The sequence below is a fragment of the Anopheles stephensi genome, chromosome X (genome assembly GCF_013141755.1).
Source record: "Anopheles stephensi strain Indian chromosome X, UCI_ANSTEP_V1.0, whole genome shotgun sequence".
NCBI lineage: Eukaryota > Metazoa > Arthropoda > Insecta > Diptera > Culicidae > Anopheles > Anopheles stephensi.
The window spans coordinates 8,868,557-8,885,499 of NC_050201.1; the positions used below are offsets into that span (position 1 = coordinate 8,868,557).

Sequence of the window (16,943 nt, forward strand, 5' to 3'; positions counted from 1 at the left end):
CAGAGACGATTTAAATCAACACGAAGAGTTATTTAAATTCACTTATGATTTGGCTCTCCGTGCTGACTAGTCACTCACACACTACGTTGTAACTCACTTAATTCCTTTTTTACCACAAAATGATCAGCAGTGGCTGTTTATATGGAAAGGTGCAACACTTTCAGCGAAGTACAACTCAGTAACTAAACATTTGCAGGAGATGAGTACCGAATAAAAAAAAAACCCAATTAAAACAATAACCCCACACGCACAACTAATCATGCTGGAATTTGAAGCAATGCTATCAACTTTTTTATCGTTCGTGATAGCTGCCTTTATTGCTTATTTACAACCAGACCGCACTGCACTCATCGCCCTGCTTAAAATCTCCAACGCCCGTTCGAACATTAATACCGCACGCATGCAATCCGATTGCTGTGATATGCGATTAAAACCCCGCCAATCGTACCTGGTATGCACGGCTGGTTACGGGAGAAATTTCTAAACTCGATCCAATCGCTGCAGCACGCGCTATCGTGCGATCATGGCGATCATGCTATCATGCGCCCGGCGTTCGACCATCGACCCATCATCGATCATGCCGCTTCCGTACCATATCGTAAGCATTCGTATCGAATTGCCATCAAATGCCATCAGCTCTTTGGGTTTTCCTTCGCCATCCGGCCTCAATCGATCCGGCTTCAGCGTAATTATTATGCAGCACGATCGCTCTGCATCGATGCATCGAAACGCAACCAATCGAAACGCCGCAAGGGACGCAGGGCAAACCGAAGTAAACAGCACGCAGCAGGAAAAGCAAACAAAAAAAAAATAGGTTGAAAATGATGTTTAAGGTGAAATTTATTGCTCCCAACGAGTTTTGGAGTGGATTGTGAGCTTGTGAGATTTTCCTGCGCTGCATACACTGACTACAGGTCCCATAGACGCAACGCTGAACTACAGTGTTTATCGTGTTTGTTTTCCTTCGTATAATATTTTTTCTCATAAATTTTTATATTGCTTTATGATAATAAAAACAAATATTTTTGACAGATTTTATAACATTAATTTGGTTAAATAAGTTAAATATCTCTTTTATGGCCACAATCATAGATTTTATTTATCAAGAAGCTTTTTTATGCGTAGTACGCATGATAAAGTGTTTCTCGACAAAAAAAGGTAAATACAGTTTAAACACAAAAAAATATCACAAAATAAAAACATAAAAATGATGAAAATTTAACCCAAAAACTTTAAACCGATTAATGCAGTCTCAAATTCCTAAGCAATTCTGCCAAAACTACAGGAACTTTACAATAAAAAATTAATGAACGTAGCTTTTTGTTCGCTAGAAGAACTAAATTTTACTTTTTTATAATTTTTTAGTGCTTCAGTCGACGTGTGCTACAATTGTTCATATATTTCTATTTTTTCCTGATCTTGCATGATGAAATCAGACCTCTCTCTCTCTCTCTCTCACTCTAGCCGGCCACAGTTAATTTGCAACCGAATGGCCAGAGTCAGAAAAGGAACCAAAATAGCTCTCAAGCAAAATTGAATTTTGCTATTGCGCAGTTGCTCATATTGGAATGAAATGAGGTCCTATAACACATTTTTAAACATTAACCACCGTCGAAACGGAGTTGTTAAGAAATCCTTTTCTCATGAAAGCATCATTTAATTTCATAAACTAGTCTGGTCCGTGTGCGGAACACACAACTTCATATGATATCAGAAGTACTATTTCACAGATAGGTTTTATTTTTAGTTTTCAAGAGGATTGTGGTTATGAAAATGATTAAAAAATGTAGTCAGAACATACCATCCAACTACGTGGTATGAGGAAGTCTAGTAAGCCAGTCGATGGCCGACATGACCTAGCAGGTCGTTAAGAATAAAACGATCATTTCCTGCTATGAACTTATTGATTTATGGTGATTGGGAAAAATATGAGCTGCAATTTACATACATCGCACATAAAAAAAAACTTACGAGATGGTAAAACAGTTTTTTGTAAAATTTAAAGAGAACAGAATTTCTTCAAATCGATAAGCACTAAAAAATATTTTATGAAACAAAATAAGTTTAAAAAAAAAATTTCTGAAGGTTTTTCTAAAAATGAAAGAAAAAAGGGCTAAAATCTTAAATAAGATCCCCCCACGCACGGGCCCTCATTTTTGCAACTGAGCTACGCATAAGGGTATATTTTTCAGACTTTTAACATTTATAATTTATTTTTTTATAATTTATAATTTAATTTAATTTTAATTCCTTTAACCATTTTTTAAATTTTTGCCTAACTTTTTCCTAAATTGAAGGTGTCTCAGTAGGGTAAAATGAGTGGGGTCTTAATTCAGATTTCAGGCCGAAATAAGATGAAAATCTTACGCAATTGAAAGTGACGCAACACTTATAAAAATATAGGTGCGGCTATAGAAATTGGATGAAGTGTGATGATACACCGGTCTACTAGCCCAGCGCTCGAGCGCTGATGAACGATCCTTACCATATTCGAATCGCTCAAATCAGCTCATCAACTCCATCAGCGTACTTCGAGCCATGTACATCCATTGCGGAGTCTGTGTGTCCGGCCATTTTCACAATGCGGGATAAATGCGGGTGTCTAAAAATAAAGTAATAGTTCTCATACTCTAGCAACCGCACAACCTCCAATCAATTCTAGGCCGCTGGCCGTCACACACATTTTTCGTGTGTGAGTGTGTGTGTGTAAACAAAAATATTTCACACCCAAGCTGGAAAACCTGCTGCTACCTTGCTTGCGCTGGTGGTTTAAATTTAGAATCTTAAAGAAATGCCCCACTTTAGCGCGAGCAGGGCGCGATTCGTGCTGCGCGTGGGGCAGTGTAGGTGGAAGTAAATCATTATCATTGCCAACATCCAAGCCACCGATCCCCATCGCTCATACCCTAGGCAATATAAAGACACGCGTGCGTGTCACGGTGGGATAGATTGTGAATAATTCATTCCATTTCATTTTTCATGCGTGCATCTGCAACTACAACGATGCCCCTCTTTTTTTGCTTTTCATTTGTTGCACATTATTATTGGTCGAGCGAGCTTGTGGGTAGCGTTGATGGGATTAGCGCCGGGCTAATGTTGCGCCAAGTATGCAGTGCATCGTTACGCTTCTGCAAGCCTGCTCCCGTGTCATTTGCCGGGGAGAAAATGATGTACCATTTGCTTTTATTTCTTTGCTGTTTTAGTGGAAACAGGTAGAAAGAGACAGGGCAGAGAGAGAGAGAGAGAGGATACAGATTTACAGATGACGGTAAAGGAAAAGTAAAGAGTTAGGAGCTAGAAATGATGTCAACTTGCTAGTCCAGTTACACCAACTCTGCAAGCGTATTTTTTTGTATAAGACAGGTAGAACGTGTTTACTAAATTCCTGCAATGCAGCGAACGAACGTGGTTCTCTTCTAGCGAAGCTCATGAGAGCGGATCGTATGGCATGGTGCGTAAGCGCACGCCGCTTATCACTCTCTCTCCTACCATCAATCTACTGTGATCGATTCCCTAAGCGAAGCCAGCAAGAAATTATTATCAGCGGCGGCAAGAGAGTAGAGAGAGATTTCAGTAAGTAAGTACCAAATGAAGATGTTTTCCAATGATGATGAAATTATCACCCACTCACCCCCCCCCCCCCCCCCCCCCCGGCAATCAATCAAATCTGTTGTAGCGTGTTGTTTTGACTCTCATCAAAGTGGGTCTTCTTTTCCCATTTTCTCGAGCAAGGCATACAGTCTGCAGAGTAGGTAGGTAGTGACACCCCAGACAGTAGTGTGCAGAAGAAGAGTGGTTTGAATATGAAGCCTAATGATACATGTGCAATCAAAAGCCCAGCAGAGCATCAGCTACCTTCAAAGTCCTATATGTGTATACTACCTGAGCTCTCTCGCAAAGGTAATTAAAATCAGATTGTGATGATGAAGAGATATGGGTGTTGCGAAAAAAAACCCCCCCGAGCCATGAATATTCACCATCTTTAGTCCACCGTGACAAACGCGTGTGTGTGTACTTATTACTACTCTTGACTAAGCTTTCCTTCTCCTATGTGTCGCGCCCTTCTTCACTGCACCGGTTGGATGCGTTTTTTTTTTTTGCTCTTCTTTATGCAGATCGGCTCGGTCGATCGATGATGCGCAAACAGATGCATTTGCAGCTTGCTTCGTGTTTGACGTATACCCGCCGTGAGTGGGGGGGGGGGGGAAATGGGCAGTTAAAGCCGTAATGATTATCTCTGCGAGCTCGCTTTTCGCTTCTGTTTTTTCGCGATGGGCTCCAGGCTTTTGCCAACCAATGCTCCACCACGACAAAGACAAAGATACGGGCAACTATTCACACTCTCCATTTTGTTGCTGTAAAATGTCTTCAGCGTGCAGTGGTAGAGGGGGTTGAAATATGTTTTTTTTTGCTGAAAAAACTATCAGTGCGTCCAACTGCTAGCGGGAGGCCCTCCCCGAGCATCTTGGTAAAGGAAGAAAAAAAAACCGGGGGTCCGATACGAAATCGTGCGGAACTCTAGACACTTTGCATGTGGAACAGGTGAGAGCCTGGTTGCGGGAGGCATTTTTTTCCACCTCGGGCTAGGTGTGAAAAACGCTGTACCCGTTGATGCGTCGGGGGCCGGATGAAAGGTTTCCGTTAGGTTTTCGGGCAGCACAAGAAATATTTGCCTCCATTTTTCTTGTTCGAACTTCAACCATTTTGGACGAGCAACGAAAATTCTACGCGATAACGATGCGAAAGCCGCAATGTTTTGTAGTTCGCCGACTCGCCGCTGAGCGTTGTGATTCGCTCATACGCGCTACCTCGCTGAACGGAACATTTAAATTTAGCTCACCATTTCCATAATGGGTGCGTTGGGAAACGTGACCGTGTGAGTCATGCGGTTGATTTTCTACCGATAAATAAGGTAAGCGTTATAGGTGCTCCCTGGGCATCACTCGGACGTGTCCTGCTAGATCATTTCTAGCGATGATGGGGCAAGGAATGAAGCAACCGGGCGCGATCGCCGACGGACGCATAAACAAACGCTCGCGATGGTGGTGAAGAATTTCCTTGGACCATGGCCATCGTGGGCAACCCGGCACCGATGAGTCAGTGCGCACTGTTGGCATCCGTTGAACTTCTGCTCACACATCGGCCACGGCCGAAGGCCAGTGTGCGTTGCCGAAGGTAAGGTGTATACAACCTAACCGAGCTGCTGTCCATTCGGCGCTCGGAACAGCGCGAAAGGTGAGGGCGACTTTCGTTGAAACGTATTAATTACAGCTGATTCAACGCATAATGGGAATGGGATATTTTTAGCAAACACCCCAAAGACCTTCACTACCTGTCGGCGCTATCCCCACCTCGAAACCTGTGCCGTCCATGCCGTCAGGGACGAGTAATCTAATGCCTGACCGGTAGCATTTTAAACCATTTCACCTTCCGATTTACGCGTGCGACTGGAGTACGTGTCGCTGGAGCTGTCCTTAACCATATATGGCGAAACTGTCGCGTTCGTCAGCATTGATTTGACGCCGTTAAGCGCTGATTAGCGGCACCATTTACGACCCTCTTACCTGCCACAGTGGACGTCCGGGCATGATGATGGATGGTATCTGTGTGATAGCAAATGCAAACTTCTTCCGTTAGGTCGCGGCCTCGGCGCTCGGCTACAGGTCCTGTAGGACACCGGGAAAGCTTTGTTGATTTCTGCGATCTCGGTACTTGGTTTGATTGGTGTGTACACAGCTTCTGCTTGAGTTCTCACTTGAGACGATCGTTACAGTGATCTGGAACACCAACACACTTTAAATCACAAGAAATAAGACCTTTCACTGACTTCTACACACGCACAGAAATGCTTTCACTGGAGTACAGATGTGCACTATTTTTCTCGAATAATAACCTGGAGAAGAATGAAGAGTTGGAAAATATAGGGTCGATATCCCACAATTGTTGTCTATTGGTTGATAAGTCGCTCACAACTTCCTAAACAGTCTTGCACGCACGCACGCACCCGAATATTTCTCTACACACACACACACACACACACAACACAACACAAAAAACACAGCTATGCACTAGTATCGTGCACGGAGCGGCTTAAACAGCGCACACGCTACCGGAGTTAGGAAAAGCAAACAGAGCGTGGGCTTGATGAAGATCGTGGCTGCAAACCGGACTGAACGCAGGTGGGCAGGCAGATGCAAAACAACTAAACATGTAATCCTACCGGGGGGCCAGCAAAAATACTGAGTCGTTTTGTTTATTGCGGAGTTTGCGAACTGCTCAAGGCAACTGCTGAGAGCTGAATACGCGCAAACCGTGGAACGCTGGCCGTGTTATATATATAGACAATCAGTGCGCCCATCCAAGATCCCAAGCATCTGCTTGCAATCGCACCCGGAACGGCGATCCGCCCAGCTGTTACCCCAACCCGCCCGGTACCGGTGGTATTTTATGGGTCACAACAACACAACCGCCGCAGCGCTTAAGCAGCGCTACCGTGGTCCGTATCTTCGGTGGTGGGGTTTTGCCACGGTTTGGCGGGGAAGCTGGGGGCAAGGTGGTGGGGGTGGTGGTGTAGGGTGGAGAAGTTGATTACTCGTCATTCATTCGTATCTATACTATCTGTTGCTCTATGCGATAGGCGACTTTGACATTGGGTAGCTCAGCTAGGGCACTCTTCATTGTAGCTGCTCTTGATATCTAACGTAAATGGGAGGCTTAGTTAGCTTAGGGAGACTGTTGACGCTGTCGGGCGTAATCCAGAATCTTGTCTACTTAAACTTCTTTTAGATGTGTTTTTTACCCCGGAACCTACATTCAACTGTTGCTTTACATTATACTTACAGTATCCCAAAAGTAGTTAAAACTGCCGGACCTAATAGCAATTTGCGAGTTCACTCCCATGAGCCTTACTTGCATTCGAGTGCGTACGCATCGCAAACCAACAAAAAAACATGTTCCACTCGAACAGGCGTGCAAATCATCTGCCAACTCCTTCACCTACCCTAACTCTGGACGTGCGCAAGACCCATACAATGCTAATGGTATTCGTACGTATGCAGGTGGAGAACCACCCTGCCTCGGTGGGGAAGATGTGATGCGAGGTGCCGAACATACGCACCCGATTATGCGGACACCGTTGTCACGCTAGACCAACTGGAATGAAAACCTGAACGGGCGTACCACCGGACGCGGGAACACATCAACGGGTCCGGTACACGAAGCGATTATCGTGAGCATAAGCTAGAGTGCATCAGGTAGTGAGTTAATTGCCCATACCTTCACACCATGCGGACATCGGAGAATATGTGTAGCAAGACGAGAACTCAAGGAGGTGACAAGAAAACTCCATCTTTGTATTTAATAGTCCTTTACTGGATGTATTAAAGTTCGGTAAAGGAACCCAGCGTTCTGGACTCATCGATACTAGTAGGCGATCGGCAATATCTGCAATCCTTTTAATAGAAGGCCATATGTCGTAAACGTGTGTATGCAACAATTTTTTCTCTTCTTCTTTCCATTACTCATTCCCTAGACGTAATTTTATCCGCAGCTAGATAATCCGTCCTGCGTACGGTGCGGACCGTCTCATCGGGATGGGATGCAAGCGGCCACCGGACCGCCCCTAAACGTATGAGCCTCCTTTTTTAACTGCTATTCGAATTATGCAGGTCAGAACGTGATCTATCTCTGGTCCGTATTTTCCGCAACAGTTTGGTAATGACTGTAATTTCTTATCGTACACCAAATCCAAAAAAACCTAGCAAAACGTTAGTCGATCAAATTGCTCTATCGACTGCCTGCTAAACGGTGTCATGCGCATTGCATACTGACAGGGGCGTAACGAAGCGATATGAAATTATTTCAAACACAACGGTTTCTTCGAAGCGGAACTGATTATGATGAGGCAGAAAACAAAACAAAAAACAGAATAAAATATAGTACAAAAAATTAAGTAAAGCTACAAATTATTTTACAAGCTTCGATTATAGCAAAATGTGTAGTATGATAAAAGTTTTTCGAAACATAATTACAATGTCGACATCAGAAATGTGCACGCACACTGGTTCGCGTTACGACATGATTTGACAGGTCGTGTCAGTATGAAAATTCATCCGTCTCAACAGCTACATCCCCAACTGGACGCACCGGGTCGGTCGTTTGCGGAGAAAGATTCTGTTTCATATTCTTGTTTAGTTCTGTTACCAAAAGACAACAGTATGACTACCAGCAACGATCATTCGATTACGCTACAAGGTTCAGCGGCAATCATACACGAGTATCTGAGTGAGTATGATGGAAGCACAGCACCAAACCTGCCAACCCAGCTGTTACCGATTCCGATCGTGTTTCCCACACAGAGTACAGCATCAACTCGATCATATTTCAACGGGGCATCTATCCATCATGCGATTTCCTGCAGGAGGAGTACAACGGCATACCGATGATGGTTTCGCGCGATGATCGGATCAAAACATACATCGATAATATGATTGGCAAAGTGCAAGGTAAAACTCCAGCCGCTATTTACGCGGGCAGCAGCAGGCTGCTTACCATCGGGTAAAATGGTTTTTTTCCTCCCCCCGTCGTTTTAGATTTGATAATGAAAAAGATGATCACGAAAGTAACCGTGTGTATCATTACGGTGGCGAAGCAGGAAATCATCGAGCGTTGGGATTTCAACATAACGCCCCAGTACGATGATGATGACGCCGGGGGTGAGCACGGCACGGTGGCACCGACCGCCAACAAACCGCTGGCAAAGATACAGAAGGAGATACGTGACGTTATGCGACAGATTATTGCTACCATCAGCTTCCTGCCCTGTCTGGAGGAGCGCTGCAGCTTCGACATTATGCTGCACACAGCGTCGAACGTCTTCGAGGAGATGCCCGTCATGTGCAAGGACTTCCTGGAGGAGGACATCGAGAGTATTGAGATCGCGAATGCGCAAACGGTGCAGCTGAAAGCGTTCAGTACCGGCGTGAACCAGGTCGACACGAAGGTGGTTTATCGAACGTTTGACGGTTGATAAACTGCGCGAGCTGCATTTTCTTTATGTATTTTTTTGTTCTGCTTCTTTTTTTTCAAGTATTCGTTTAAAACATTAACCATTAAGTGATGTGAACCTATGACCCGTGTTTTTGATGCGGAAGTATTCGTTTAAAACACTAACCATTAACCGGATGTGAATTATAAAACCTAAAAGAGGAATAAAACAAACGACTTAGCATTGTATCATTCGTTGGTTCGTTAATCACGCAAGAAAAGCTTTTATTGCTTGATTGTAAGCAACGTCACTACACGTTTCACCCTCCCCATCCCGGATGGTACGGTCCGCGCCATGTGTTAGCAGCAGCTGAAGGCATTCTACGTTCCCGCAGCTGGATGCATAATGCAACGCGGTTTGTCCATCCGCAGCGCGCAGGTCGACGTCAATCCCGTCGACGGTAAGCAGGCAGGCCAGCACGTCAACATTCCCACGATCCGCTGCCCAGTGTATTGCGGCCAGCCCTTCGTGGTCGAGCACGTTCACCGTGGCGGCACTGTCCCCGTGCCGGATCGCTTCCCGCACACCGTCCAGATCGTCCTCCTTGATGCGATCGATCAGCGATTTGTTCGTCTCCTCCGGCCCGGTTTCTGACGGACGCTTCGGCCTGGACACGGACACCCAGCCCGCTTCGCCGGTGCTATTCGCGTTCCAGTCGGGTGCAAGCTGATCCATTAGCCGTACGTACTCCTGTTTGGCGGTGGTCGGATCGAGATGTTTAACCTTGTCCCAGGCGTACCATTTAGCCCGTGCCGCCATGCTGTATATAGCCGGCTTCGGCACATTGCACGGTCCAACGGTGGCCTGCTTGTACAGCCCATAAAACTGTAGCAGCTGGTCCTGCTTGAACAGGTCGGTGCTGTGCTGAAGAAATTTGCTCGCCTTCTCGAACCCTGCATCGAGCGGATTGTCCTCCAATCCTTCCGCCAAATCCGCCATACCGTGTTTGTGTGTGTGTGTGTGTGTTTTTCCTCCTATCGCATATCCTAAAGTAACCTACTACCCCAACTACAAAACAAGCCCTACACGGCTACACCTCTACGGTGATGTTTGCCCCCCTTCCCCCGTAGCTAATCCGTTTGCTGGAAAAAGATGGGCGTATTGTCCAGTACGTGCTTCTGGTTGCGTTCCAAATTTTCCAGCGCCGACTTCTTCTGGAACGACACGAACCCGTACCCCTTGGACAGTCCGGACTTCCGGTCGAACACTACCTGGGCCCACGACACCTTGCCGAACTGGCTGAAGTAGTTACGCAACTCCCGGTGGCCCACGGTCCAAGCGATGTTGCCGACGAAGATTTTTAGCGAACGGGCACTAGCACCAGACATACCGTCGCCGGAGTATTTACCTGTGGTGTGCGCGTGAGAGCCGTACCGCACCGGAAAAGAGAAGCAGGCTGCGATTAGTGAAATTGTGCAACCAAAGCGCGAGATATGATTGCACCCTAGCCAGGGTGAAGGTTGGTTTGTAAATAATATCTATATACCGACGTAAAATTGGACGAATGGAGGAAAATTGTGCGGCTATCCAAAGCACGTTGAGCGCTGGTTGATCGTGGTGCGGTTTCCCTTGTTTTTTCTTCGGATGGAAATCATCGGCAGGGAAACTGGGTGTTATTGTGACAGATGTCATATGTAAACATCACACTAGAATTTCACCATTGCGGGGCGAAATTTTTCTATTACTATTAAAATTACAATAAATAACCCACCAAGGAAGGTAATTATTTTTTTTAAATCTTGCCCGTAAATTAATTTGTATGATAGCTTCAAAATTTATGCAAAATGTTGAATGAAAGGCCTCGAAATCGAATCGTGCAATTGTTTAACCAGACGATATAAACCCGCTATTCAACAACTGTGCGACAGTGCGCACACGCTCGTGCGTCAGTGTGCGTTGTGTCAGGGGCAATCATCGCGTTCCGGGAAACGGCGTCTGGCGTTCCCTGCAATGTTCTGGTTTGTATTGCTTTGTGCTGCAATCTAGTTTTCACTGCTTTTCCATCGGAAAGCGGTAGTTGCGTTCGGTGTAGCGTTTCGAATGCGTTCCCGTAAACCCCGGGCTCACTTAACACTTCGTTCGCTCCCTTCACAACAGAAACCACGAACATGAGGAACACCGTGAAGCGCAGGAAGTCCAGCGGTCTTACCACCCAAACATTGCTGGACTTTGATTTAGGCGAATCGTCATCGGATTCGGATTTCCGCATCGAGGATCACGATGACGAAAGTGACGACTGTTCGTTAGGATCGAAGGAAGAGAACGACGATGGGGGAGATGATGACGATGATGATGATGATGACGACGATGATGACGACGACGACGAGGACGACGATGATGACGATGATGAAGAGGATGCGGATGCGGACGAGGACGAGGATGAGGACGATGAGGACGATCAGGCCAATCAACCGCTGCAGCATCTGAAAGGCCAGAATGGAGCGAACCGTAAAGCTGCCGACCAGGATGCGAACGAAACCGGAAACGATGAGGATGAGGAGGAGGAGGAAGAGGACAATTCGAACGAGGGTAGCGCGAAGGTGACGAGCGTACCGGTGCCGGTGTCGAAGGTGACGAGCGAGCGGGAAGCCGCAATCCAGAAGCTGCTGATGAAATCGATCTGCTGCGCCTGCTTGGGTGACCGCAGCGATGATCAGAACGAGATCGTCGAGTGTGACGGTTGCGGCGTTACCGTGCACGAAGGTTGCTACGGTGTGAGCGAAAGTACCAGCGTTACCAGCACGATTTCGTCCTGCTCGACCGAGCCATGGTTTTGTGATGCGTGCAAGGCGGGGATTGAAAATCCGGACTGTGAGCTGTGCCCGAACAAGGGTGGCATCTTCAAGGAGACGGATGTGGGCAAATGGGTACATCTGGTGTGTGCGCTGTACGTGCCGGGTGTAGCGTTCGGCGAGGTGGACCAACTGTCCTCCGTGACGCTGTTCGAGATGCCGTACAACAAATGGGGCGCCAAAACGTGCAGCCTGTGCGAGGACGCACGGCTCGCGCGCACCGGTGTCTGTATCGGGTGCGATGCCGGTATGTGTAAGACGTACTTTCACGTCACCTGTGCCCAGTACCATGGGTTCCTGTCCGAGGCACACTCGGAGGAAGCGGACCAGGCCGACCCGTTCTACGCCCACTGTAAGATACATTCGGACAAATCGCTCATCAAGCACCGCAAGCGCAACTACAACACGATCAAGATGAAGGCGGTGCAGCGGCAGCTGGAGGAAGAGTCGCGACGCAAGCAAAAACCAACCCCGGAACAGGTACGCATCGAGCGGAAGCTTACCAAACACCGCAAACGGTACGTCGCGCACAAGGAGATGAAAATACCGCCCTGGGTACCGACGCAGAAGATGCCGCGGCTGCTGATCACGAGCGCTACCGCGTGCAAGAAGATGCTGTACAAAGCGGAACTGATGGGGCTGGATATGGCGGCGATCGAGTTTCAGGAGGCGCAGATTGCTTCGCTGAGCGATGTGCGCAAGAAGTGGCACATACCGCCCGCATTTAGCGTCGAGTTTATTGGCTACTACCTCGACCGGGCGATCCGGCTGGTGGACATGAAGAAAAATCTGCAGGAACAGATCGTGCTGAACAAACATCTGCTCGGGAAGCAGCAGCAGCTGCGCGTCAAGTATGATCGCAGCGTAGCGAAGAACCAGGACGCGCTGAAGGTGAACGAATCGTACAAAGCAACCATATCGAAGATTTACGAGCATCTGAATGCGCTCTGCCCGAACAAAGCGCTCATACCGGTGGAACAGGTCGGCAAGCCGCCGGTCGTTGGCGCTCCATCGTACGGGAAACCGGTGCACCAGAACGTCGTAATAAATGCAGCCCTAAGCGTCACACCGCCCGCCCGCACAATGTCCGTCCCGACGGCGGCCGCATTGAAGATGGGCGTAGGGTTTCCGCTGCAGAATCTCATGGTGCCGGGCAAGCGGGACGATACCGGGCGCATTCTGAGCACCCAGTGCAAGCAGAACAGCGAAGAGCTGCTGAACGAGTGTGGCATCTGCAAGCGTTGCAATGATCAGCATCTGCTGGCGAAGTGTGACACCTGCCATCTGCATTACCATCTCGGTTGCTTGAACCCGCCGCTCACGCGCCACCCGAAAAAGTCGAAACTGTACGGCTGGCAGTGTTCCGAGTGCGATAAGTCGGACGACTCCAATCCGGAAAGTATCATCATACCGAAGATGCCACGGAAATCGCGCACCCGCTACTCCAAGGACGGTACGATTGTGCGGTACGATTTTACCTATCCCGAGCATACGGCACCACCAACAACGCCACCTACCCAGACCGATGGCACCCGGAAGTCGATTAAGGGTGGCAACCCGGTGGTGCTGCTCTCGACCGGTTCGGTGGACATCAAGCAGGAATGTACAAACGAGGCAGAATCGTCGATTGCAAAGCTACCCGGTAAGCGTGGTCGGAAGAAAAAATCGATTGACGCACCACCCGGCATGCCCGGTGGTGAGGCGACACACCCACTTCCGGCTGACGATACAAACGATCTCAAACCCATAAACTCCACGAAAGAGGAGCAGAGCGACGAACAGAGCAGCAAACATTCGCTGCTCGATTCTACCTTTTCCGAACTGGACACGTCGGACGAGCAGCAGCAGCAGCAACGGCCGCTGGCTAGTAAGCCGGAAAAGGTAGAATCAACCACCACGACAGCACCGGACCCGTCCGCGGCTGGTACGTCGCAACACAGAACGATGCCTGCGCAGGAGGGAGAATCGCCAGCAATGGTGCATACCTCATGGCCCGGCGCGGCCAGCTCATCGGAAGCGGTTGCAGCAACAGTAGCAGCAGCAGGAGGATCGGGTGTTCTGTCTGGCCCAGCCCGGGAAAATACCGCGTCCTTCTCATCCACACACCACAAGCACAGTAAGCGGCGAAAGGAAAAGCATCGCAACCGGTCGCCGAACACGGAGCGCACCATTTCGAAGGACCACAAACGGAAACGGAAGCGAAAGAATCACGACTATGAACCGGTCGACCAAACGGATCTCGATTACGGACCACTGCCGGAGTACGGTGATAGCCGGCCGCGTATAAAAATTAAGGTACGGCAACCGTGGCGCTCACGGCATCTATCATTCCATCTTACACACCCCCTCCCGTTTTTTACTCCAACATTTTAGATCAAATCCGTACTGGACGGGTCCAACCGGCACACGACACAGATATTCTACGTGCGCACCGAACCACGAATAGAAGAGTCCGAGTCTGCGCTACCACAGCTCATATCCGGTGCCGCCGACAGTTCATCGCAGATGGTAATTCCTCGCTTTTTGCTATCATTATGCTCTGTCTCTCTCTAATGCACGCAAATCATTCTCCAGAACCAACTGCAGGCGAATCAAATGGTACCGGCAGCTACCCAGCTGACACCGTTTAACGGCACCGAGCATAGCGCTCAGGGACGGGCGCGTGTGAAGCGGGATGTTGGCAGTCGTCTAAGTGCGTCCAGCACCACCTCCACCGGAGCAATCGGCTCATCGTCGTCCGGACCGGATGAATGCATTTGTGACGTTTGCCAGGGTCCGGGCAGCTCAGCTAACATCGTACAGTACGTATCAATCGTACATCTCGCGTGTCAATATTGTTAACATGTGTCTCTGTGCTTTTTTTTTTTTACCTGTGTAGGTGCGATGAATGCCAAAAAAGCTATCACTTCGGATGTTTGGAACCACCACTGAAAAAAACACCCAAACGGCGTGGTTATTCCTGGCACTGTGCAGATTGCGATCCAACGGTAAGTTCGTGCCGGTGTTCTCAGTCAAGGACCTTTTTTCCTATTCATTGGGTAACACACCGTTCCATTCACTCTTCACCTACAGGATGTCGAAAGCTGAATGACGGTTCTGCTGCAGCTATTCCTTCCAACAATGCTCCTTCATCTCGAACCAGCGTCCAGCAATCGCTCTCGAACATTGCCTATTCATCTCGAGAAGCTCCGTATTAATTATGATTTACTTTAAGTTCACTATTGGTACACGTTTGCACACGGTTCAATAGTGCCATTACGGGTGTCGTTGTGTACTCACAGCTGGATAGGACACCTCGTACACCCGACTGCCTGATTTGATATTATTTGCTGCCTAAATATTTCACCCGGAGGATCTTCACAGCATCTACAGTGATTATTGCACTATTCGATCGAACTACGCTTGGATGTGGCGTATCCACGGTTCCCCCCCCCCCCCCCCCCCCCGCACAATCATCGTTTATTGTAGCTTTCTTTCCATTTTCGTAATATATTTTTTACGTCACGTTGTCCATAACAGAGTCAGCCATTACGTTAAGCTTTGCCGGGGCACACATGAATTGCTGAGCCAAATGAGAGGAATTGTAAAATGAGGAAAACATCCATTGTAGTACTGCCCTAAAATAAATGTCTATCAGCCCAAACTCGAACAAGGGGTAAGCATTCTTCTGCTTCTCAGACTTCTTGGTCCGTGCACGGTAGGGCACGCATCGTATCAGGACTGCAACCGCTTGCACCGGTCTGACTGACGACTGCAGCGTGTTCGTAACCATTGTATCCTTCCGGTTGGGGTCACCCTCAGGATATTCTAACCCTCCGACAGGTAGGTACTTTGTCTTCATCACATCGAACTTCTTTCTTGGCCAGATGCTATGGAGCACGTCGTTAAGTCATGGCCTGGTGTCAAATTCGTTTACAGGTAACACGGTCGATGGCTACATCCGATCTCTCTCAGGACTGACTTAATCTAGCCAACGTGCTCGCTGTGCTGCTCCTCTACGCGTCGTGATGTACGGGTTGCTGGAGAGCACCCCAAACCAAACAGCTCAGCTAGCTCATGGTTCATTCTCCTTCTCCACACGCCCTGCACAAGCAAAAGATTGGCGTCCTCCGCCATCCGTCAAGTCCAGGACTCTTGCCTATAGAAGAACTACCAGCCGTATCAGTGTGCGATTGTAGGAGTCTTCTTGATCTCAGGAGTCTGTGCAGTCCGTAGTCGATTCCTCTGAACAATGCGCCTTCGGATTTCGCTGTTGAAGCTGTTGTCCGAGGTTACGTACCTGCCAACTGTAGCAAAACTCCTCTGCTACCTCAAGATCGTCGCCGTCAACTCTGTTTCCTAAGTCCTAAGTCCAATTCTATAAGCCTCGAGATGAGTTTAATCTCTAGTGCTCTAGTTCCTCACGAGTCGTCCTATGTCTCAAGGGCGTCCCCCTGTTAATATCGATAGTATCCTCAACGGTAGCGGACTTCCATCTTCAACTGGTCCAAACATAACTTCCGCACTCATACCTTTACCTGTACTCTATCCCCAAAGAAAAAGAGCTCACAAACTAAGATGCCCAAACAGCAACAACGCCACCACGTGCATCCGTGAGCGTCATCTATTTTGAGATTTATGATCGACCGCAATGGAGTGGTGGTAATTATAACGGGTGGAGACGGTATGGCAGCTGGCCGTCAGTGGTAGCTCGGTCGGCCAGGGCCACCAGGCCAACGAATTCGACAACGAGAGCAAGGGTGTCCTCGGGTCGCAAGCAATCAACACACAGGCACACAGCTGGTAACGATTCGGTTCGTTGACGCGTACGGAGCGCATGGCACACAGCGAGATTTGCACACGTATCATCTATATCCACTAACCAACGGTGACGCGACAATCCCCCACAGACGTCCCCCCCTCACGAAAATCGCTGTATGGCTGCTTACGAACGGATGTGTGGAATGTCCACTTCCATCTTTCACATGTCCGGACCTTACTGAGGGGAGGGGGGATGGGCATCAGCCAAATAAAACTATACCCAACTGCACCAATTCTCCCAGCAGCGACGAATCGAAACCAGCTGCGTAATAAACTATTGTCGCATAATAGTGCCCTGAGCAAGA

The 16,943-nt window shown here is 48.2% G+C and overlaps 5 protein-coding genes and 1 long non-coding RNA gene across 9 annotated transcripts in view; 2 read left to right on the forward strand and 4 right to left on the reverse strand.

The window, feature by feature from the left end:
- Positions 1–6,334, reverse strand: part of LOC118517447 (muscle-specific protein 20-like) — a 55,983-nt gene extending 49,649 nt beyond the window's left edge. The window contains exons 1-2 of one of the 4 annotated variants that reach the window (XM_036063589.1): positions 6,221–6,334; positions 5,565–5,893 (exon numbers count right to left, since the gene is read on the reverse strand). In XM_036063589.1, the coding sequence (XP_035919482.1) occupies positions 5,565–5,588 (24 nt within the window). In that variant the 5' untranslated portion in view covers positions 5,589–5,893; positions 6,221–6,334. Of the gene's footprint in view, positions 1–5,564; positions 5,894–6,004 lie in introns of all 4 variants that reach the window. The other 3 variants (XM_036063593.1, XM_036063592.1, XM_036063591.1) reach the window with 3 other exon arrangements.
- A 1,762-nt stretch (positions 6,335–8,096) lies between these two features.
- On the forward strand, positions 8,097–9,234 carry LOC118517487 (mitotic spindle checkpoint component mad2). Its single transcript, XM_036063683.1, has 3 exons — positions 8,097–8,283; positions 8,358–8,504; positions 8,592–9,234. Exons 1-3 carry the CDS (start codon positions 8,100–8,102, stop codon positions 9,026–9,028), a joined length of 768 nt encoding a protein of 255 aa, XP_035919576.1. The 5' UTR covers positions 8,097–8,099; the 3' UTR covers positions 9,029–9,234.
- On the reverse strand, positions 9,224–10,624 carry LOC118517488 (acyl-CoA-binding domain-containing protein 6). The gene is made up of 2 exons (XM_036063684.1): positions 10,533–10,624; positions 9,224–10,442 (listed from the first exon to the last, which is right to left on the reverse strand). Exon 2 carries the CDS (start codon positions 9,983–9,985, stop codon positions 9,254–9,256), a length of 732 nt encoding a protein of 243 aa, XP_035919577.1. The 5' UTR covers positions 9,986–10,442; positions 10,533–10,624; the 3' UTR covers positions 9,224–9,253.
- On the reverse strand, positions 9,238–10,814 carry LOC118517490 (SRA stem-loop-interacting RNA-binding protein, mitochondrial-like). The gene is made up of 2 exons (XM_036063688.1): positions 10,537–10,814; positions 9,238–10,394 (listed from the first exon to the last, which is right to left on the reverse strand). The coding sequence occupies exons 1-2, from the start codon at positions 10,676–10,678 to the stop codon at positions 10,117–10,119; spliced, it is 420 nt and encodes a 139-aa protein (XP_035919581.1). The 5' UTR covers positions 10,679–10,814; the 3' UTR covers positions 9,238–10,116.
- Positions 10,815–10,903: 89 nt separating this feature from the next.
- LOC118517481 (PHD finger protein 14) lies at positions 10,904–15,487 on the forward strand. Its single transcript, XM_036063662.1, has 6 exons — positions 10,904–11,004; positions 11,144–14,133; positions 14,212–14,346; positions 14,413–14,639; positions 14,717–14,825; positions 14,911–15,487. The coding sequence occupies exons 2-6, from the start codon at positions 11,155–11,157 to the stop codon at positions 14,923–14,925; spliced, it is 3,465 nt and encodes a 1,154-aa protein (XP_035919555.1). The 5' UTR covers positions 10,904–11,004; positions 11,144–11,154; the 3' UTR covers positions 14,926–15,487.
- Positions 15,246–16,827, reverse strand: LOC118517491. The gene is made up of 2 exons (XR_004908321.1): positions 16,118–16,827; positions 15,246–15,976 (listed from the first exon to the last, which is right to left on the reverse strand). It is a non-coding gene; the product is annotated as an uncharacterized LOC118517491 (long non-coding RNA).
- Positions 16,828–16,943: the final 116 nt, after the last annotated feature.

Excerpts from the sequence above, each read along its gene's own strand:
- LOC118517487 (XM_036063683.1), top strand. The coding sequence starts at position 8,100 with ATGAAAATTCATCCGTCTCAACAGCTACATCCCCAACTGGACGCACCG. Across the intron at positions 8,284-8,357 it reads AATCATACACGAGTATCTGA|AGTACAGCATCAACTCGATC; the intron begins GTGAGTATGATG and ends TTTCCCACACAG. Across the intron at positions 8,505-8,591 it reads TATGATTGGCAAAGTGCAAG|ATTTGATAATGAAAAAGATG; the intron begins GTAAAACTCCAG and ends CCGTCGTTTTAG.
- LOC118517488 (XM_036063684.1), bottom strand. The coding sequence starts at position 9,985 with ATGGCGGATTTGGCGGAAGGATTGGAGGACAATCCGCTCGATGCAGGG.
- LOC118517490 (XM_036063688.1), bottom strand. The coding sequence starts at position 10,678 with ATGACATCTGTCACAATAACACCCAGTTTCCCTGCCGATGATTTCCAT. Across the intron at positions 10,395-10,536 it reads CTCCATTCGTCCAATTTTAC|GTAAATACTCCGGCGACGGT; the intron begins GTCGGTATATAG and ends CGCACACCACAG.
- LOC118517481 (XM_036063662.1), top strand. The coding sequence starts at position 11,155 with ATGAGGAACACCGTGAAGCGCAGGAAGTCCAGCGGTCTTACCACCCAA. Across the intron at positions 14,134-14,211 it reads GGCCGCGTATAAAAATTAAG|ATCAAATCCGTACTGGACGG; the intron begins GTACGGCAACCG and ends CCAACATTTTAG. Across the intron at positions 14,347-14,412 it reads CCGACAGTTCATCGCAGATG|AACCAACTGCAGGCGAATCA; the intron begins GTAATTCCTCGC and ends ATCATTCTCCAG.